The 23,455-nt window shown below is 32.0% G+C and overlaps 1 protein-coding gene across 3 annotated transcripts in view; it reads right to left on the minus strand.

Annotated features, from left to right (window-relative positions):
• Positions 1-1,302: 1,302 nt before the first annotated feature.
• Positions 1,303-23,455, minus strand: part of LOC118200787 (uncharacterized) — a 77,686-nt gene continuing 55,533 nt past the window's right edge. For all 3 annotated transcript variants that reach the window (XM_085808450.1, XM_035372748.2, XM_035372747.2), the window contains exons 4-5: positions 12,347-12,676; positions 1,303-10,394 (exon numbers count right to left, since the gene is read on the minus strand). In XM_085808450.1, the coding sequence (XP_085664576.1) occupies positions 9,940-10,394; positions 12,347-12,676 (785 nt within the window). In that variant the 3' untranslated portion in view covers positions 1,303-9,939. The remainder of the gene's footprint in view (positions 10,395-12,346; positions 12,677-23,455) is intronic.

Below are 23,455 nucleotides of genomic sequence, written 5' to 3' on the forward strand. Positions count from 1 at the left end.
TGACTACGGCCGAGCGTAATAACAGCTTTGAGAGAGAGAGTGGCCAAAACGCAGACGCGCGTAAATCAGAAACTCTGATTCTCTCTCGCTAAGACCAAAGAACTTCGCGGTTAAATACCGCTCTTCCTCATTATGTATTCAGACGTGATTCTAAAACTACATTCTGGCCGGAAGTAGTAAGTTGAAGTTAAGAATTTGACAGGAAAGGAACTTAAAATTTAACTGTTAATAAAATTAACATAATCCTTACATTGCGATGTTTTGTAGTTGCTTGATTTTTTACTAAGGTGTTTTTGAAACTACGAAAATCGTCAATGCTTTATTTTATAACATGTTTGTTATCTCAATGCCTTTGAACGGTATCTGCCTAAGGGTAGGGATGCCTTCGTGGAGCATTTTCTAAGGGAAGCTGGCTCTATCCACATCATGCATGGGAAAAACCTCGAAAATGCCCATGCAGCTAGTTACCTTGCCGAGCTTTGAACCCGAGTCGGTTTAGAGTTTAGCGATTTTACCGTTCGGCTGCTTGTGAGATCCCTGCTTTCTTAGCAAGATGTTTTTTATGACGATGTTTGCTGCTTGCGTTTTTCTCTAAGCCATGTTCTATTTCGTGATTTTTTTTTTTTGGGCGGAACAACATCTATGGTAAATAAATTTCTGATTGACAGATTCGTTGTACTTAATTATCAATGAATTTATTTATTAATAGCCACATGCTGTGGTTTTCTCGTTTTCTAGATTTGATACCAGTTGACTTCCAGTAATTCCGCGTTACACATCGACATGTTTCTGTACAGTAATTTGTTTAGTAAATGAATTTCGATCTTGACAACACTTTCACTGAAATGAGTATAATAAAAAAAAAGGCGTCTCGTTTCAGAATCATTAAAATATTAAAACATTTAGCAGTTTAAAAACTGGATGCTGAAGTAATATTCAGCCAAACATAAAAATAATTCATTGTGCATGAAACTTTTCTTAATGAAGGTCTTTTTAAACATTCATTTTGAAAGTAAATGGGAATATTTCTTTCTCCATTTGAATGCACGCAATACAGTTACATTTTGGAGTCCAGATTAATAACGGGATGCATTTTGTGTGATAAGTTGAATTTTTATTTCTAAAATATTTTTAAGGTTTTTTTCACTCCCTTACAATTCATTTGAGATGTTTTCCCTTGCTCTGCTCATATTGGAAGTTTTATCAATGCAGTATGTATATAAGAATTGTGTTTAGTGAATATGCTTGTATTGAAAATTTAAATTCACTACAAGAAAGGAAACTAAATTAATACCCTCAGAGTGGGCTTTCAAAACTGTTTATTAATAATATTCGATTCATAAATGAGTCATACAAAACTCTTCATTAAACATTAAAACACGTCGTAAGTTTGAATGAAAACGAACTAAGGAAAGCTTAACAGTAGTTTTATGATATCTGAAACACAAGAAAGAATACAAATCATTTGAGTGAAGTAACATTTTAAACATTAATTGGTGAATAATGAGCTTAAACACAGATGAATTATCTACATGTTATATTTATGATGAAACTCAATTGATAAAAAGTTAGAGAATTTGAAAATTCTTTATTATATAACATTGCAATGCACATACAGTTAACATTTAAAAAATAGCATAAAAATATTTGTTTTAAAGTCAGCAGTGCTTAATAACTGCTATCTGTTTTACTTTGTACTCGCATTTCAAAAATGTTTCTTAACTTTGTGAAAAATATGAATAAGATAATAAAAAAATGTCAGCTGCATGATATCATGCAATATTAAAAAGAGTTCATTTCCCTTGAAGGAAGAGACGTATTCAGAGCTAAGTGGCTTGAAACGAACCTGCAAAGTAGACAAAGGGAAGAATAATTCATAAAATTTTACGCTTTGAGCTTATCAATAATAATGCACTATCCCTTACATAACATGATGCATTTGAGCCATCTTTCAATTTTTTTCCAACGTGTAACTTTAATGAATGAATTCTTACCAATTGGTTAACAATTTTTTTTTAATTTGCTACGTTTATTACACGAACAAAAGTTTAACGTTTTTCTTTACGTAGAAGACTGAAACAATAATATCTAGCACATGAAAGACCAAAGCTATTTTACAATCTGCACGAAGCATTGTAACAATTTGCACAAAACATCATAACATTTTCAAAATCACAGAATTCGACATAAAACACATCAGCAACAATATGGAATGCATAAAGAAGTCACCTTGTTCGGGTTGCCCGAAACCATCAACAGTTAAACGTTGTAAATCACATTAAACAGAAACACAAATATGTTATTTTGTAATATTTTGGGAAAGACGAGAATTTGCAACAGAAAAATGGCGCAGAGGAAACAGGTAGAAAATTGTATTAAATTGGGATGCTTCCATAATGAGAGCAAATTTGAACCAATTCACTGTCTTACGCAGCCTGAACTTAAGACTTCGGTTTTACTTTGCACTCCGTGCTCTCGAAACTTCTTGAAAAAGCGAGTCTTTTGCTAATGTATTGTTTCCAAAAATTAGATATTCATATTTCATTTTAAGTAAAATAATAGTACCAATTGCTTTGCTGAAGGGGATTAGCATAGAACTCGCTAGCAGATTACGGTTGTGTAAATGCAGTCAGAGATTTAAATTATTGCTTAAATGTAAAAAAGGAAATTAGTGCCTACAGTTGTGAAAATCGGTAAAATAACTGAAAGTACTGATATCATTACTGATAAATAAACTTTATAATATTTCTAAAGCATTTTTTGAACGAATGCGATCGAATTGCCTCAGCGTCCTTGAATTTGAACTTTCAATTATTGAAATTCGTAATACAAAAATGTCTTTTCTAGCTTTAGCCAGTAAAGGCACGAGGAAAAAATATCCAGGAAACTGCGAACTTAATATATTTAATAAACAGCTCTATTACTTGCAATTATTTTTTAAACCTGCTAGATTCTTCACTTTCCGAAGTTATAAAAAAGTATGGCTGTTGTTTCCCCTTGCATTCTCTTATCTTTCTGCTACTAATCACCATGAGTAACATATAAATACACGATTTCTATCCCAAACGAGTAAAAGGCAGTACAAAGAATGTTCTGTCTTTTAAAAAGGCTAAATACGGAACTAGACCAAATACTGCACGTATCTAAACTAGCAATAAGAACAAATAACAAATGACAATATATCATATTCTTCTACATTATACTTACATTTTTATAGTCTCATACTTCTACATACATGATAGAAAGCTATGATTCTAAGAACCTCAAGTGAAAAATACGGGATAAATTAATATTTATTTACCAACAAATAGCTAAAGGTTTCTGAAAATTTTCAGTTCGTGAGCAACTCCTTTCTGGCACGTTACAGCGAAGGAAACTTAATTTCGAGTATAGTAATTTATCATATAAGATATATGGTAAAAGATAGCTGCTGATGTTAGAATGACAAATATTCAAAGTACGGGGTACCCAAGTATCATTTAAAGGTTTTTCAATCATCTTTTCACCAAGTTAACGTAAGAACTGAATATCGCTTAACTTTGCAAGATAATAAAGAAGATGGAGGGAATGCATAAATGCTATATTTTTAAAGCTTTTTGTATTACGGAGTATCAAATGTGGTTTTCATGTACTCATTACCCAAAAGCCTTGCGTAAAAGATTTACACATAACACTGAAAACAGTGGATGTAATTGCTGACTAAGAAGTTAGAACTTCAAGCATGCTTTCATGATAATAGTTTTACAGATTTTAGTTTTCATGTGAAAGTAATTGAAATTAAATAGTATTTGAAGTTTTCCTTTATTACACAGCATATTTGCTTATAAAGAATCTTAAAATATTTGAAATTTTAGAGTCTCCTTCGCTTTTACGACAACCATGGTTAAGCTCGCTTGTTATATTTGAAAGTTTCCAACAGTTTCACTAGCACAATAATTCTACTAAAAATTTTAGTTATAATAAATATACAAAGATTTATCCTAAACATAAGATATGCTACTAATACGACGAATTTAATTACTAACATCATTTCAAGCTATTCACGATTACAATTCATCATTAAAAAATCCATAATAAAGCTGAGATTCTCCCCTTTTTTATTATCTGTTTTTCTATGAGAACGACTGGTAAAAAAATCAGTTTTTCTGTGGTGCCTTAACATTTCTTCAGACGAATCTATATCAGTTTTCTGCATATCATATTAGACTCCACGTTATAGTTTATAAAGGCTATACGGTCAGCATTTTGTGAGGAAGCCCGGTAGTTCTGCATCATCAGAATGGAAATATTCTAGCAAGTAACATAAAAATATACTTTGAATAAACATGTCATGTAAACCATTTTCATGCATTATATTTTAGACAAAAATGTGCTTTTCATATATCTGCAGTCATCTGCCATGAGACTAATACAAATTTAAAACCTAGACCTTGGCATTATCGAAATATATATTCAGAATGTTATGCTCGTTATTCTCATTTTATATTATATTTTTTGTAAAAAAGACAAATGCCTTTTGTAAGTAATTAACTCAGTACATTAGGTAAAACATAATTCAGAAAAGATGATTAGGAAAAGTAGGTAAGATAAGAAAAAAAAGCAAATATCATGAAGAACAAACACTGTGCATTAGATGAATGTGTAAATGAAATGCATGCTATTTTCAGTCACATAATTTTGTTTCTATTTGCTATTAATCTAGAAAATGAATTTTAAGTACGGTGATGCTTAACGGTTTAGATGAGTACGACTACAGTTTGAAAATTTTGATTATTTTGCTTAACCGAAACACGGATGTAACAAATAAACACCTTAGAGTATTGCAAATATTTTTTTTCTCTTTACGTTGTTTATATTGCACAGTTTATACTCTGCTTCAGTCTTCATAGTTATTTTCAAAGAGAAAATAAGATGATGTTACTTTATCCATCTAAAAGTTTAACTGCACATATATCTTAAAGCTAAATAAAGTAGCTGATGAGCATGCAAATCTGATGGACTTTGTTAGCGTAAGAAGGGAAGAAAATTAAAAAGGACAGATATAAAAAAATTACTTTAATTTCTCTTTCCTAATTGCAGTAAACTGATGTTAAGTTGCATTATGCAGAGTTAGATTCTTATAGCTAAGAAAGATTAAGAGATTAAGAAAGAAAAAGATTAAGAAAAATTAAGAAAGATTTAGAAAGATTTTTGCAACTTTAAAATTAATAAGTTTCAGATTATACATACAGACTGAACATTCTTCAAAATCTTGTTTTGCTGGGGAAATATTCTGCATGTTTCATCATAACAAATGTTAACTTGTAAATCAAGATACTGCGTTTTGATTTTAATGAAAATAATTTTTGTTTTTATTTACTATGAATTTATTTAGAATAATTTTCTAAGCTAATATGTGAATTCGTTTTATAAAAAAAAATTCATTTGCAAAGAAGAAAATTTTATTTCAGATATGAGTAATTTGTCTGCATCTTCGCGGATATATTTTTAATGCACGGCAGAGTGAGTAACTTCATGTAGGTAGTTTACTTATACAATGAAATTTAAAAGCAGTTATGGTGAAATTGTACACATTATTGTGCATGCAGAAGCTATTATGAGTACATAGTCAATAATTAAATATTTCTATAGTAGTTACCTGAAGACGTTGAAGTGTGTGCAGTTTAATGCGCTCATTTGTCTGTATATTACATAGAAATTGTATTTATTTAAATTTTTTTGCTACTTTATCCCACCTCATGATAAAATAGTTAAACCTCTATAAATCATTATCCGGATAATTTGTCACTTAGCGTATCACGTTACGTTTTCAGAATCTCAAAATGTCTTAATTACTTAGCTATTTAGCTAACTCCGATCTTCCCATCGGCAATCAAAGAGAAACGTCATTTACTATGTTACCTTGAGCTTGTACTTTATTATTAATTTCTGTTACAGCAAAACCCTTAATAAAAAAGAAAATTTCAAACTTTATTCGTTCGACAAATATGTACAAAATACGCAAGACAATGATATATCCCTGAATTCAATTACTCTTTTCTTTTCCACAGCATACTATTCAACTTCTTAAAATTGTACGGCATATTTTAGGAAGGAAAGGTTACGCAACTATTTTTAAAAATGAAATGTAGTTACTTTTCTAAATGTGTTTCATCTTCTTGGAATTCTATAGCGTGGGGCTTCCAAATCGTCCTATTTTTCTATGTCTTAACCAAAATCTTACAAATCAGATGCTTTTATAACCAAAAATAAGCCTGGTATTATAAATACATAAACTGTTAGAAGGATTTTGAATTTTTTTCCTCCTTGTCTGGATTTTTAATGTGGTTCGGACAATTTAATTCATTTACACATTTTAAGCTTTTAATGCTTTATATAATTTCACAGATATTTCCGTTTCTTATTAAACATCAAAAAGGAATTTAAAAATTAAAACTTATCTTAATGCTAAAGACAAATCTTTAAAACTCCGTGCAAGATAGAAAGAAGAGAAGATTTTTAATTGAATTTTTAATGAATCATTTATTTGATGACTTAAATAAGTAAAAACCAGCAACGAGTGAATTTTCGGACAGAAAAGACTATATTTTGAAATAAAGTAAAAATGATATCTTAATAAATCAATTCTTTCCTTCTTTCTCTGGAATAAATTTTGAATTGAACGAGAAAATACTTAAAAGTCCAGTTTCAGTTTCTTAACTCCTCTTAATACGCCACATTTTAACTTTCTTCCAAGACAGAGGTACTTTTGAGTTTTGATTATATCATAAGAATTTAATTTTTCTAGGTGTATGAAAAAAATGCAAATTTTCTTACTTACAATCTTTCAAATATTGTTGTTATATTCCTTTTCCCATTATATTTATATGCACAAGTTTAAATTACATGACCATAAAAACTATTTAACATAAAGTTGCTTTGATTAGCTGTTTGCTTTCAAAAACTTTATCGCAATGTGGTCGTTAACCCTAGGTTGCAGCGTTTTAATAAATATTGTGATTTAAAAATCTGTTTTTGAATCTACGTTTTGAAAGTAAATACCTGTAAAAGATGTTAGCGATTAACGGCGCTCGCACTTAAGTATGTTTTTTTGCATCATCCTGCAAAAATGCATCATTCGCATATCGAAATTTATGAATTTTATTTAAAAGCACAGAATTTTAAACTTATGCTTCCTACACTATTTTTATGAGGTAGACCTGCTTTTTCTTAAGAAAAAAAGTGCGTTATTTGGATAATGACATACAAAATAAATCCCATAGCTTCAAAAAACCGGGAAAAAAAAACATAAACAAATGTGTACGAACAACGTATGAATCACGATCAAATCATAATTGATAATGCAACAGGCTACTAAGATGTGATTAAAGTGCAGAAATAATTAAAAATATAAGAAGTTATTAATCTTAATTTCTTAATAAAAGGAATAGACGTCTGGTTATAAAATTTTAAGTCATCACTGGCAATTAATTGAAAAACTTTCTTAAGCTGGAGACTTTAAAAATTGCTTCGAAAAACCGCGCAGGAAGAAAGTTAGATGTAATTAATTCATGTCGGCAGAAACCATAAAATTTAGAAGATTGCCTTATTAAAAAATTTCTTTTTATCGAGAAAAAAATAATTGCCAATTAAAAAGTGGTGTTATTAAGCTACTTTACCTTTGCACGTTGGAAAAGGGAAAAAAAGGTCCTATTTTAGTAGAAAGATCCAACTTGTGCGTGTTGAATTACTGATTTTGGAATAAGGATTATTAATAATGACTTAAAACAACATAAATAACACTGTAGAAAACATAGCTTTTGCAGCATAAAAAAATTATTGGTAAAAACCAGATTTAGCACTTTATTTATATTTTTAGATTTAGCACTTTATTTAACTCTTAGATTTAGCATTTTCCTCTTAATAACATCAAATGTGAAAAAACAGGTTTAAAAAATTTAATTTACTTTCGCTTGATTTTAAAAGAATTTTAATCAGTTCACAGTTTTTTTATTGCTTGTAGTTATCCTTCATATGTATTCTCATTGAAAATCAGTCTGATTTAGCACTGGAAGAACTACGAAAATTAGTAAACCTTGTAACAATACAGTCGAAATAACTAAGAAAAGCTCTGTAACAATAGACAACACATTTACATAAGCCCAGAAACTAATAAACAATGTGCTAATTTAAAATAGACATTTAATACGAGTTTTGTCCCGGAAACACTATAGTCTGAATAAGTTAAGCATTAACTATTACATGTGCATCCACAGAAACACAATGATATATTAGATGTATGTGCACATAACCAAAAGAATAATAAACTTTTAAAGCCATTTCCGCAGATTGAGTAAAAATTTTGCCTAAACTGATATTTAAAATTTATCCAAATGTCCAACTCATGTTCAGAAATGCTAAGTTTGTTCAGAAAACAAGACTTTAGTGTCAAAACACTGGTATTTATTAGCTAGTTGCGAAAACACTGCCTGAGAACTGCAATAGGAAAATCTTGATACATTATCAAATACATGCATGTCAATTCCTTAAATGTAGATAAACGAAATTAGAAATAAATGTTTTATTTTAAGCCCTGATAATAATATAAAGCTCTTATTAATTTTATTTTTATTGTTCTATTGTTAGCAAAAGAGATTTGGAAGAATCAGTACACTGATATATGGTTGCTCAATTGTTTAGGAATATACTTAGTAGTGATGAAGTACCTGAATAATGAGAAACGCTGCGGACGAAACGTGATTAAAAAGTATTTGATTTGAAGTTTGTGAGAACGTTTTTCTAACGAACGAATAATGAGAAACGCTGCGGACGAAACGTGATTAAAAAGTATTTGATTTGAAGTTTGTGAGAACGTTTTTCTTAAAGAATCAGAATAGTTTCCCCCTTAAATTTGATTTATTTGTGTTCTTTACTTATATGCTGTAAAGCATTGTTTCTCTTGTTTATGGATTTATTTCTCCTTCCATTTGCGCGATTAGTAATGGTGCATAAAATTGATTTTAATTTACCACTATTTTAGTATAAAAAACAGCTCTAAAACTAATACTTACGTTTGATGTTAAAAGCTTTAATTTAATTTAATCAACTTATATTAGAAATTAGATAAGAGAAATTAATGCAAATCTGGATTTTTTGCCAGAAAATACTTTTCAGAAGAAAGGCATAGATCGATGTTAGTTTAAGAAATTTATACAGCAGGTAAGCAGATCTAAAGTTGCATAGTTTAATGCATTTCCTGAGACGCTGTCTTATAATATTGAAAATGAATGATAAATGTGCAAAATCTGGTCTGTTTAAAATAAAATAAAGTTCTCAGGGGACAAAGAGTTTGATCATTAAGTGTCATCAGTTCAAAATTTTCATTTAATAAATAACATTTAAAAAAGGCTCTTAATTTTCAGAAAAACATTTGTTTATATGTTATACACACTAACACTCTGATTATGAGCATATAGTGGAACATTTTCCAGAAATATTTTATAGATAATAGCAACGAGAAACATGGGAAATATTACAAAATTTTAATGTCAAACCCTAATTCTTTTCATTTTTTAGTTATAAATTATTATGTATTCTTTATTTGTAGCTATTCATTCTTAGTTTGCTTTAAGTTAAGCACAGTGTTTCTTCGACAAGTCACGTAATTTGAAATAACAAATGGGATGTTAAAATATAAAAATGTCTAATCGCTCAGTTTACTATTAACATTTAAATTAAAGTTTTGAACTTCAATAAACAGCGAAATTATCATAGTTACATTATGGAATATTTATAATTTTCAGTAGGGATTTTTTAATAGACATATGCACTTTTTTCCCCGAAAAGTGCCTTTAGAATCTGATTTTCTTTATAAATGTTTAAGAAGACATAATTTAACTGAAAGTAAAATTTGAAAATTTTGTTCTAACATGAATAAGTAGGACATCAATTTGAATGTTGCTACCCGACAAGTTCAGAATGAACTTGACGCCAAAGCTCATCTTCCTCTTCAGAACAAAGAGATGCTATTTCTTCCAAATTCTTTTCAAAATTATTGTGCACTCGTTTACTTTTCCTCTCCAATTGACTTCGTAGCTCAGATAATGTTTGAAGTAGCAGCAGTCTCCTGAACTGGACAAGCTCTCTCTGTAATATGAGCTGTTCTTCTCTACGAATGATTTCTTCTGCTCGAGCTTCTTGCATCCTCTGATCAACTAAATGACGTTCTATACGCAGTCGTTGAACTTTATCTTGAAGCAGCTCTTTTGACTCAATGATGGATTTCCTCGGTGCTGATGTAGATGCTGGAGTCTCTGATAGGGGCGTTGTACTGCAGCTGCTGTTGTCTCTATCACTTCCACAAGCGCTGTCCGCTTGAGGACTTCCTGTATCTGGGGGTGGGCTCTTAGATACTCCTAAATTACAAATAAAAATGATTAATAACATAGTATAAACAAAAATTAGAGTTTCCCGTCCTAAATTTAGTTTACACGTTCTTTATCTCCTTGCTAAAATTGAACATCCCCCCCCCACTGATTCCTCTTGTAGCAGCAGATTAAATCGCTATTGTATCATAGCTTCAAATGGTAATTGAAATAGGCTAACTAAACTCAAATTAAATAGTCCAATTATGCTTCCTCAGCATTCTACTTCCTAGATATGTGTAAAAATTATTTCAATAAATATTATATCCGTTTTTTAGCTTATACCCTCCAAAAGCGATAAAAGTAATGCATTATTCCACTGGGCAGTTTACTGCAAATATCTGCGTAAAGGTCAAAAGCATTAGTAACTATACAGCAACTAAAATTTACTTTTTAATACACATATGTAAGTTTTTGCTTAGAAAAAGAATTCAGAAATGCGTTGGTACGATTTTTCTTTACTCTGTAAGGATCTTAAGTTTTACTAACGTTTATTTTATTGTAAATCTTTACTATCACTTCTTATTTTCTACTTCCGGCCAGAATTAAAAGCTTTAACTTATTTATGCAAATTTGTCTTGCGAACGCCAAGTACTTAAGTTGTGGCTTTTTGTCAAGCAAGAGAGAGGAAGGAGCTATTAGAAGCAGGCCGCTTGCCATAGTAGTTTTACTCGGTTGCTGGTTGCCTTCAAGGCCAGAGGTTTAATCCTCTTGATAATTTTAAACGTATCGTAGTGTTAGCAGTTCTCTGCACTACATACGGCTTTTTGCTCATATACGGCCAATCTTGGAGTAGGCACTTGTTTGATTAATCCAAAGTTAAGTTTAGTTAGAGTTTAGTTAATATTTTTATATTCTTACGTTCAGACCACAAGTGGTTGGTCTCTGTATTCCGAAGTCCGGAAATCATTGTAAAGAGAGAAAAATAAAGGGTTTCGTATACCCTTTCTGTGTGTATTGTCTACTTCCCAAATTTATTGAACATAGCTTTAGTAAGCTCCCTGTTCCGAGTCAGGACATTTAATGTTCCCAAATCAAGTAAGGAGGAACACAGAACCTGATAACTCCTTATGTGTTTTCCTTGTTTAGAGCACTGAAACATTATCCTATTCTCTGCCTCTACGAAACCTTTATATGCTTGTTCGCGACAGCATCATCTCGCAGCTAAACCTTTCATACAAGTCTCACATTATTTAATTTGTATTTGAGCGGAAAATATTGCTATCATTTTTCTTACACAGAGAAACGTTCGTAAGGAAATAACTTTAAAAACTTTTAAAAGTTCGTGTTTCTTTAATTATTCAAATAATAGAACAATAAGCCGAAACAAATGCAGGATTATTGACTCTCTAGTCATTAAGCGAAAAAGAGGAACGGCAGTCTTTGTGTAGCAGATTTAGCTTACTGAGGGTGCACTACGAAAGGGGTCTGCTACTTTACACCCAGAATGTTAATCATAAAATTAGATCACAAAAAGAAAAAATCTGAAAGGTTTCAGATTTTAAATTACGTCCAAAGGGGCGTTTTTTTAACGTTTTATGTGTTACCTTTATTTATTAAATATCATGTTCTTTGCACTTAAACCATAAAATTCAGTTCAATAGCAATGTCGCAAAATAATTTTAAAATGAGCATTTCTTTAGAATTTCCGATACACAGTTCCGCGCGCTGGAGATAAAAAGGTTTTTTCCCTCGTAGAGTATTGCCATTGCTCGCTTTTAAACGGTTGAGTTTGTTAATCGAAAATTCGTTAAAGGTTTACAAAATATGAAATATACAGGGCAATAGTATTTGGTGGCAACGATTTGAAAAGTGATACAGCCTTTTAAAGTTTTCAACGCAAAATCGCAAAACGAAAACAATAGTCCTTCAGGGACAAAGGCCCCTTTGGATTAATAATTTCAATAATTAAAACAACCAAAAATATAAGCCAAAAAACTTACCATCCAGAGATATTTCGTCTTGCTCTTCCACATGAACATAATCTTCTGAATATGCTTCATCACTACTTTCACCGTCATCTCTTGTAGTAGAAAGGATGTTTGTGCTCAGTTCCCGGAAATTCATCCAGGCGCTTCGAGGAATCGGACGGCAGTATGAGACCGGACAATAAGGTGTATCTTCGTCATCTTCATCCTGGAAACACAAACGATTCGTTTCGGCAGCAGGTCGTTGACGATGTCCAGTGCGCTCAAGAGTGACTCTTGGCAATCTGTTGCAAGATGGGCTGCGACCATTTGCGCGGAATCCTGTCCATGAATCACCTGAATGGCCTAGTTTAAATGCAAAATATTCTTAAATTCGTCGTACGTTGAATGCGAGACAGAATATGTTAATTCTTATCAATTTGAATGAAAAACCGAGTTTTATTATGTGAACAGGAAAAAAAGAATAAGAATAAATAAATAAGAATAATATAAACTAAAAATAAAGAAATTTTTAAAAAAAATGTTAGTCCAGGATTCAAGAAAAGGAGTGTTAGCAAAATAAACCGTACTTTCGTTTGTTATAGTTTATTAAACTATTTTTATATTTTAATTTATAAATGTAGTAGCACTTTTTTTACCTAATAAGAAATATAGACTGAATTTCTAGGAAATACACACTAGGATACATTTATGCATGTATTTATTGTGTTAATATCTGAAGTTTTTAAGCTCATTATACTTACTGTAGCACCTAAGTTTAGCGATGTAATTAAGAAGATAATTAATGTGATAATTGCATAACTACATTAGGATATGGATTAATTGCATAAAAGTACGAAGCAATATGAATATTTATTGTGGCATTTAAATGACCATCACTAATGACAAGAATAACCCTACTACTATTAATATTTCAAAATTTTTTGCACTGTTCCTGATTCAGCACAGGGAAAAAAAAATGCTTGTTTTGGATAGATAGATTTCGCAATATCTTATAACAAAAATGACAAATGTGATTTCCTAATGCTAAGCAAGCCGTTACTCTTTAGTGTCTCTTTTATTGTTTATTTTTAGAATGCTCAAAATGAAAATTCATAGTACTAAAAGCATTCAAACGTAATTAAAACGAATCTAAAGAGGACATAGGAACGTCATATGCTGTAAAATTCGATATATACAGTTACTCTCGAATATGAATAAAAATCTAAAAGTAAGTCTTAAATTATTCAGAAAATAAATCAAAAGATAACTGAAAAATCATTACTCTGAAATCACTAAAATTCTGAAATTAATATTATCTGTCTGAGATGTTATACAATTTATTGAAGAAATTTTGGGATAATTTAGGCCACGCTATATTAAGCTACGTCCTCCACAAACTACTAAGCTTTTTCGGTCGAAAAGCTCACTATATGACGCAATAATTACATTGAGATGAAAATAATATACACAGAGTGTTAGAAAAAATGAGATTAAGTCATCAGAAACCAGAACTGTTACAAAGTTACTTTGCAGCTGAAAAGCTGTTGGAACTCAGTAATTAAATAATAATCAACACTATGGATGGGAAGAATTATATATATATATATATATATATTAATAAGAAAGGAATTTAAAACCTAGAAAAAGTCGTTAAAGGCACTTGAAATTACTTATCGTAATTTCAGGAACACTCTTTAAAATGAGTTACAAAGTAAATTACTAATTATGAGCTAAAAAACTATTTAAAAACAACAGAAAATATGAAAAGTACGAAATGTTCATCTTCCATTTGGTGTCTATTTCGTTTTGGACAGCAGCTGAAGTGATAAGGTATTTCTCCCATCTTCTTAGCGTGCCTTTATGGTGTAGTGGTTCTGCACGCTGGGCCGTATTCCAGAGGTCCGTGGTAAGGCGTTTGCTAATTTTTCATCTTGCCTGCTCCCAAAAAATACCTAATCTCACTACAGTGGCGCCCGAACTAAAAAGGGTGATGGATGATGACTCTCTACACCCAGGATTTGGCGACTGGGTGTTCTAAAAACCCCAGTCGCCCTTTAAAAGGGGGAGTATATAAGGTATTTCTCCCACCTTTTTAGCTTGCCTTCGTGGTGTAGTGGTTCTGCACACTGGGTATTCCAGAGGTCCGTGGTTCGATTCCCGGCGCAGGCGTTTGCTAATTTTTCATCTTACCTGCTTCCAAAAAATACCTAATGTCTCTACAAAGTTCATGCAAAATTGTAAACAAAATGAAAAATTTAATTTGCTTTTAGGTCTTATATGATCTTATCACTTTTAATAATTCTGAGCTAACTGAAACTGCTAATACTTAACCTAAATGTTTAAAACTTTATAAAACCAATACTAGTAACAAGGAAATTGCCTTGAGCTTAAAATTCTCAATTGTAAAATAATTAAACCCTTTGACAATAAAATGACTGTTTTAACTTTCCTAACGTTAACTTTATACGCAGGAGTTCTAATGTTACTAAAATAGTGACTCTTTAAAGCCACTGTTAATCAGTTTCTGAGAATTAGAGATATTTGCACTGATGTTGAAGATCTTGTGAAAGGAATTCAGTGTCTCAAAATTACACTTATTAATAATAAAATTTCTTTTAATTCTATTAATTTAATTCTCCATAAATTATGCATTAGGTCCTTTCAATTTCTCTCATTAGTTATGATAAAAAAAAACTTAAACGAAATTTGGAGGTATTTGCTGGATACGTAACAATCGTAAATATCTGTGTAAATATGGAAATAGTCCCTTTAACGTTGCTTCTAAAAACGGTAATTTCTATTCTAGTCCTATTATGCGTCAAATTGTTGAAGACTATTCCTCTTACTCCCCTTTTTCCCAAATTTTCTATTATTACTTTTCTATAAATTACTTTTAGTTTTAAATTATTAAATTCAAGTCTAATTCCGCTTTCTCATTTAATTAAAATCCTTTTTAATAAATTTATTTAAAATTTGCTTAAAATAAAAATTTATTAAAAAATTTGAAAATTTTATTTTGTTTTTGTTTTTATTTTTTATTCTTCACAGAGCTAAGGCATTTCGTTTCAGAATTAAATTTACTGCTTTTACACCATCTACCATTTTTTTTTCACTTTCGCAGGCGACTTACCTCGTAGGTAACTTAACATCCACTTTTGACTTTCCATTTTTTTAAAATTACCATCCTACTGTTTAACTCGATTTAACACCTAATGTCAGTCTTACTTCGTTCCACTCACATGGAATACATACAATGAAACTAAGGAACCCCTTATCACAATTTTTTTAAATTTCCTTTTTCCTTTTCCGTTCTATTTATTATTTAATTAATTCAATTCATAATTAAATTTATTCTTTTTTCTAATTGTTGCCTTTGAAAATATTTCCAATTTTTGGCTATAGCCTTCCTTTCCCCACAAAAGTAACTTAGTTTCGTTTCTTTAGGTTTTGACTTTAAATATATCTATAGTTAAATTGTTTTAATTTGTGGCAGCTTTTTTTTCTAGCAGTTTTGTCATTTCTTAGCTTTTACATATTTTGAAAAATATAAATTTAGTTTATTGCATTTTATTTATCAGTGCCATGTGAATGCGTTCTGAGTTCTTGTAAAACTTTTTTTTAGTCATCAATCTCTCGAAAGTATTCTCATCACAATTAATTGCAAATTAACTTTTCTTATTTTTCCACATTTTAAGCCTTTTGCTTGTTAAAATATTTCACAATATAGTTTGATACCCTACCACTATGAAAAAATGTTTTACTTTTATCTTGACTATCTTTAAATCTTGACTTTAAGAATTAAATTAATAATTAATAATTAAGACTTTAAGAATTAATATTAAACTTTCTTTCCGGCTTTCTTCAGACAATACCTTCTGGTTAACTACTGCTGTAAACATTCATGCACAGTGTATACAAGTCTTTCTGTACTATCGCTAAAAGGAATTCTGCTTTCTCGTGGTTATATTATAAGTTTTCGTTCAAACTCAGTAAGCTGCTGATACTACCTTCTTCTATTCCTTAAAGCATTCTTGACTCAAATCTCACTACAACGACCAATATGGAAGGTAAATAAACCGCACGATGTATTTTACATCGCATATTTAAAACAAACTGATATGCATGTTCATGGTGGCGCTACTGTTCGCCACATTTATTCGTCTAGCTCTAAATAGGAATAGGCATCATCTTTCAGATGTGCAAACACCCTCCCAAATTTCGTTTATCTAGCACAAATCCTTCTTGGTGCTAGGATTTTATTGCCCATCAGTGTATATACATTGTTTGCAGTTGATCTCATTACAACTTAGTGTTGTAGTGTACTGTCCTAACTCTCTTAAAGTCATTTCTAAGATGGATCATAGGTAATGAGGTGAACAAAGTGACAGAATTCAGATTCTTTCAATCTCTCGAAGAATTTATATGCCGTTGTCAGAATAAAGACCTGCGCACAGTCAGTATTTAGTTTCTGATTAACTTCCGGTTTCTCACAAACCGAGGTGCATTGATGATGAATCAAAACACCTTGTTTTGTGTTGAACGGTTAGTTTTCTACTCATTCTCATCACTGAAATTGAGGAAACACAAAAATGTCGAACACATTTTAGGGTTGTGTAAATTGAATTAACTTAACTTCTTTTAAGCTTAATAAAATAATATTTAATTTACCCAAAGAATGGTGTACAAACCAGATAGTTGTAGTACAAGTACGCATACGATCTCCGTGAAAGTTCGAAGAGCACTCAGACCTCCTCTTACTCCGTCCGACTGTTACGTCATGCGCCGCTTGGGCAGACTTGTCGTTGAACCGGCAACATCGCACATATTAGCGATAGCCCGATGTATTGATTGGTTGATTTCGAAGAGCACATGAGCTCTATGACCTTTCGCCATAAGCGTTGAGGAAAAGGTGATGATAGTTTCCCTGTTTCGGCATACACTGACTTGTGTTGGAGCAGTGCTTCCAACTAGGGGACGCAAAGCCGTGCTTACATTATATTTTCACCTGAGGCAAAGAAGTAAACGCGCGCTCCTATGTTCTGCAATTTTTTTTTTGGGGGGGGGAGAGAAGAAAAATATACCGTATTTACGCGAATCTAATGCGCATCGTTTTTGGCCAAATGTAGTATTCAAAATTGGGGTGCGCATTAGATTCGAGTGCAAAGTTCGCCGATGACCGTGAATTGACCCCGACAGGTAAAATTAAGCGTGCTGCACCGCACATTGTTGCACTGAGTTTCTGCTGCCTGGAAAAGCATCGAAGCACCAAAGATTGTGAAATCTTTCAAGAAATGCTGCATTTCAAAATCATTGAATGGCAGTGAAGATGACGAGCTCTAGAACGCCGAGGATGACGATGCTGATGATGATGATGAGGAAAGAAGAAATGAATCTGCGTCTGACGAAAAGAGCTGCGAGGATTCCAGTGATGAAAACAGTGAATAAAGACGTTTACTATTAATCACTAATTGTAGAAACTGTTAGCTAGATAGAAATGTTACGATTTATTTCATGTTCATATTTTACGATAGATACCGTATATACGGTAGTGGTAATTAACAGTGATTGTTTCACATAATAATTGCCCACTAATAGGTTAATTCTATGTTCTACTACTTTATGTATAAATCCATTGTTGTATAAAATATGGTATCTAAATTTAAATAAAATTATCATACCATTAATTGATAGTTTATATACAAATCCATTGTTGTATAAAATAAGATTCAATAAATTCCTCATATCATTGATGCGCATTACATTCACCGACAAACAATTTTTTTATTATTTAAAGTTTTAAAATGGGGATGCGCATTAGATTCGATGGCGCATTAGATTCGCATAAATACGGTATTATGTGTCTGTGTATTTTTTTATTACTTCCAATGACGGGGCACATGAACAAGAATAAAAACAAGTATTAACAAAGAAAAACAATAAATAAAAAAGAATAAATACGGTTACAGCCGAAAACATCGCGGCAAAAACATCGCGGACGAAAACGTCGCGGAGAAAACAACGCAAGGCGAAAACGTCGTGCTACAAAACATCGTAGGAGAAAACATCATGGTACAAAATATCGTCGTCGAAAATAAATCCATTCAAAAACGTCGCAGTTTAAAAACATGGTCGTCGAAAATATCGTGGTAAAAAATAAAGTATCTACAAATCATCGCATGACGATAACATCGCTGACATGCTTTTTTCAGGCTTTAATAACTGTAAATGGATATTCCCATAATTATTTGTGGGCGTAAGATAGGAAGAAGGATAATTTTTTGTTGTTGTTATTTGAGAAATAATGTATATTAGAAATAATGTAGTGAATCTTCTTGGTGACTATGTCCCTAGGACGAACAGTGTTTTTGAGAACACTAGATATAGGTTTTAATCATTCCACAAGTTCACCACATGCACTCAAGATTAAAAAGATATGGAATTTTGAGTGGTCGCTTTAAATAGGATTGTTTACATTTACTTTTAGATTTAGACATTTCTTATTAGCACTTTAAAAGTATTATTTAATTTTTCATACATATTTTATTTGAAAATTTTGTAGTTACTTGTTGAACTGACAGTGAGCAACTTCCTAAGACAATTTTTAATATTTAAAAATATTAAATCATCCTCGGTATTTCTTAAGTTTCAGAAAAGCATGTCGCGACGTTATCGTCATGCGATGATTTGTAGATACTTTATTTTTTACCACGATATTTTTGAACTGTGAAGTTTTTGAACCGCTTTATTTTCTACGACGATATTTTGTACCACGATGTTTTAGAACTGCGATGTTTTCTCTTTGCGATGTTTTCTCCGCGATGTTATCGGCGGGCACCATAAATACAAGTAGTAGAAACAACATAAAAAAGTTCAAGCGGTACGTCGAAAGTTATTGCCTCGAGAACCTTCTAGTCTCTCAGTATCTAGACTCATCAGTATCTCCACGGAGAGCTCCGTGCGCACGCAGAGAACGCCAATAAAACACAGAGGAGCAGCTAGGCAATCATGCCCGGTAAGTGGCTGAAAAGTAGCCACTGCCTCCCGTCTTAGTTAATAAGGTATATCTAAAAAGTATTTCACATTAAGCTTCAGTTTTTTACAGGAGTTCATCCTGGTAAGATTGACTGCACAAATAATCTTCTAAATAGTTTAGAAATGAGGAAGGAATTTTCTAGTTTTGTAAAGTGTAACAGCATGGCACTCTTTTTGGGAAGAAAATCTGCCTGGTAATTACCATGCAAATTACAATGGCCACGGATCCACTGCAAAACAAAACATTTATGCTGAGATCTCAAAGAAACCAGCAGCTCTTGATATTGAGAAATCTCATATGATAAGCAGACTGAATCGCAGTCTGTGAATCTTATTTTTTAAATTCGCTCAGATGGCAAGTTACCATCATAAATAATTTTAAAATTAACGAGTTAACACCGTAACATTATAAGGTATTTCTCCCCCTTCCTAGCAACGCCTACGTGGTGTGGTGGTCTGCACGCTGGGCGCGTATTTGTAGATAGAAAATAAGAGTTCTGCTGCATGCGGTGGACGGTGCCTGGTCGTGGCCAGTGAAGTTTGCGGAAGCGAGGCTACGTCATGTATGGTATCACCGGAAGGGGTAGCATGGAGCCTAACAGATAAGAAGGAGTGTGTTATGAGTCATCATGTAGTTGATAAGATGACGTCACACTTTGATAAGACATGATCTTTTATTGATTTTCCGAAGGTTTTTGTTAAAGCCTTTGTATTTTTTCTTTGTATTCCAGCTATTTTACGACGTATATGATGGTTATTTCCTAGGTGCCCTGAACGGCGCTTACTTTCGAATTTAATGACTGATTCAGAATGCCTTAATTTTAGATGTAAATTAAAAATTTTCCCGTATATTTTAAGACTTTTAATTCCCTATATACTCAGAATGTTACTTTTTTCCCTAAATCTTCTGTTCATGATACCAGATTTACTTTCCGTAATCTTAATTACATTACTCATTTTTAGTATTAAATTTATTCTACGCAGAATTACGTTCATGCCTTTTAACCAATACTCTTAACTTATTTGTTATATTTACCAGTGTAATTACTAAAATAAGCGTTTCTATTTATTATATTATTTAATTTTAGATGTAAAAGTTAGCTTATTTAATGCATTTTAGCCGTCATAATATTTAAAGTATAATTTTTAACTAATTTATTATGAAAATGAGGGCCTGTTAAACCACCATTACTAGGATATGTATATATCCCTATTTTAACAAGCCCTCACTTCCCTAATCGTTGGTTTACCAACTTAAAGTGTACAAAGTACCCCATCTGTTTATTCTTAGATGATTCAATGTTACTGGCAGCGTCCTGGAGAACACGATGTTATCGGAACAAATAAGGCGATTACCGATTAAAAGAATGGAATAATAGCGAGACAATGAATCAAACGATACTTTCTTATCAATAAATGACTATATAAATAAGTAGTTTAGAAATATCTGATCTCAGTAGATTTTTCATTTCATTGCAAATCTTGGAGGATTGTACTTCAAAGCAGTCATTCTTAACTCTTACAATACTCACGATGACCGAAATATTTGATGATCAGTTAATACTGTCATATTTCAAAGATTTTCATGGCAAAGAGAAAGCTGATTCTGTCTTTGCGGAACTCTGCACGTATCCTTTCCAACCGGTGAAACTGAATATTTACGGCCACCAACATATTTCAGCTCGACTTTGTTGCGCCTTCGGGGATGAAGATGGACTCACCTACAGTTTTTCGGGGACTTGGATTGTCGCCCAGCCCTGGACTCCTATGCTGGAGCAAATTAAAGTGAAGTAGAAGCACTCACCCACGAAAAATATAATTACGTTTTGCTCAACAAATACCCTGACGGAGATGCCAAGATATCCGCGCATAGAGACGATAAAAAGTCCCTAGACCCTGCCTACTGCATTCCCACTCTGAGTTACGGTGCGACGCGAGTAATGAATTTTACAAGAGAGAATTATATGACTCACATTCTGAGTCTGGAACATGGATCACTTCTAGTGATGAAACCCCCACGAATGTACTCTGGAAACACGGTATCCGATTCCAGCCCGAAGTGAAGACTATTCGAATAAGTTTGACGTTTAGAAAAATTACATCTTCGCAATTGAACCGTTCTTCTGATGAAATGGACTTCCGTTATTACGACGACATAACCTCAAAACCGTATATGAATAAAAAGACTTTTTCGCGCAAGAAAGCACGTTTAGAAGATGAGATACTCGAGATACCCTAGGACGACTGGCTGAATCCGCATTATCAGTCATCACGAAATCACGATGAAGTGATCAATTATTGGTCATTAGAACGGATGTGTCGTCTTTCCATCGTTGTAAGTAGAAAAAATAACGTTCGAATTCATATACAGAACTTTGCAAAAAAGAATAATTTCAACTGCGGATCTTCTCTTGAGGGTGTGAGTATGACTCCTGCGACGTGGTATGATTTCATGAACTACCAAACTTTCAAATATTCAGAAGCATCTTTCATAGCCAATAATCAGTTGGCAGTATTTTGTGCAAATGCGCAATGTGTTCTTCAACAAATTTTTAAAAGCTCATGCGGTGGTTTCCGTTTCATAGCAAATTGTTTTGAATTAGAGTCAATATCAGACCGATAAACTTTTAGATTTATACAATGAAATAACACAGACTATCCAAACTGCTCTATTTCAAAATGTGTTACCGCATGAGATAAGAAAACGACGATCAGAACACCAGCAGCTGGAGCATTTAAACTAGCGAGCAATGCATGCAGAAACTTAACAATATTATTTACGAGGAGTACTTAACCAGTCTCAACGAGGTATTTATTTGTGAGGGATGTGCAGTCAATCATCCAAGTCAGCGTCGCGACCCCTGTATAATGGAGACGACTCGGGAAAAAGCTATGAATAATACTGACAAAGCTATATTGTGAATGAACTTTAACAGACTTGCTCAAAATCTTTATATAAACACTTGCTGTTGTATTTATGACAGTGATGACGTTTTAAAGAATATTTCATTATCAACTTTACGTGATAGAATAGAAAATTTGTGAGAAAAATTGTTTTAGTAAGTATGAATTTTAATAAAAAATGTTTTATTTATATTGGAATGTATCTTTATTTAGCTGTCAACTGTTTCATATTATGTTTTAAATGAATATCTCTTTACATTACTCTTACTATTTAAGTCTTATTTAACTTAGTTAACTTATTAAGTTATGTTTTAAATGAATATTCTTTTTTACCGTTTACTGCTTATAGGAAATGATATGTTACTCAGGTTTTATACTAATGCATTACAAGATTTTACATTTCATTTAAGTACTGATAAAGTTTTACTGTTCCTAATGAATGGGATTTAGTGTGTATGGGTATATTTAATTGCATTTTCCTTAATAATGCTTGGGAATATTTAATAATATGTGCCATAAATATGCTTTCCTTTTAAAAATCCTAATTGAAAATTAATTAAAATTAGTTAATTACTATTAAATGTATCTAAAGGGCTAATTGTACTGCAAAATAATTCGTGATTTTTGTGTATATGTTACGGTGAAACACCGAAATCTGGAGAATGTCGACTTTCACCGGTGAATGTCAACATTCACATAGTCTCTTATATATAATATAACAATATTATATTTTCTTCTCCGTAATTTAGTCGCGAATAAACGCACTTGAAACTTGAAATAAGAACTTAAGAACATGAAAACCTAAAACACACAATACATTCAAAATGAGAAAGGAAAATAATAGAAGTTAAAAACTTACTTAATTATACAGTACGTTCTAAATGAGTAAATAAAATAACAGTAATAAAAAACTTACTAAATTATGTGATTCAAATCTTATTTATTGCAACAACTTAAACTATTATGGCACTTTATAACCTCTCTTTTCGACTTTCACACAGAGCATATCTGTGATTGTCGACATACACCGGTGAGGGTCCCGAATATACAAGAATGTAGTGCAATATTCGATCTTTCACCGACGTATTTGGTGAATGTTGACATTCTCCGGTGAAAGTCGACATTCTCCAATTTCGGTCTTTCACGGTAACATATATACTGACAAGGTGACAAAGTGAACTTCAGGTTTTTCGCACTGATAGTAAA

This window comes from Stegodyphus dumicola, chromosome X1, assembly GCF_044657685.1.
Source record: "Stegodyphus dumicola isolate Sdum_Otavi_A_Nest chromosome X1, ASM4465768v1".
Lineage (NCBI taxonomy): Eukaryota > Metazoa > Arthropoda > Arachnida > Araneae > Eresidae > Stegodyphus > Stegodyphus dumicola.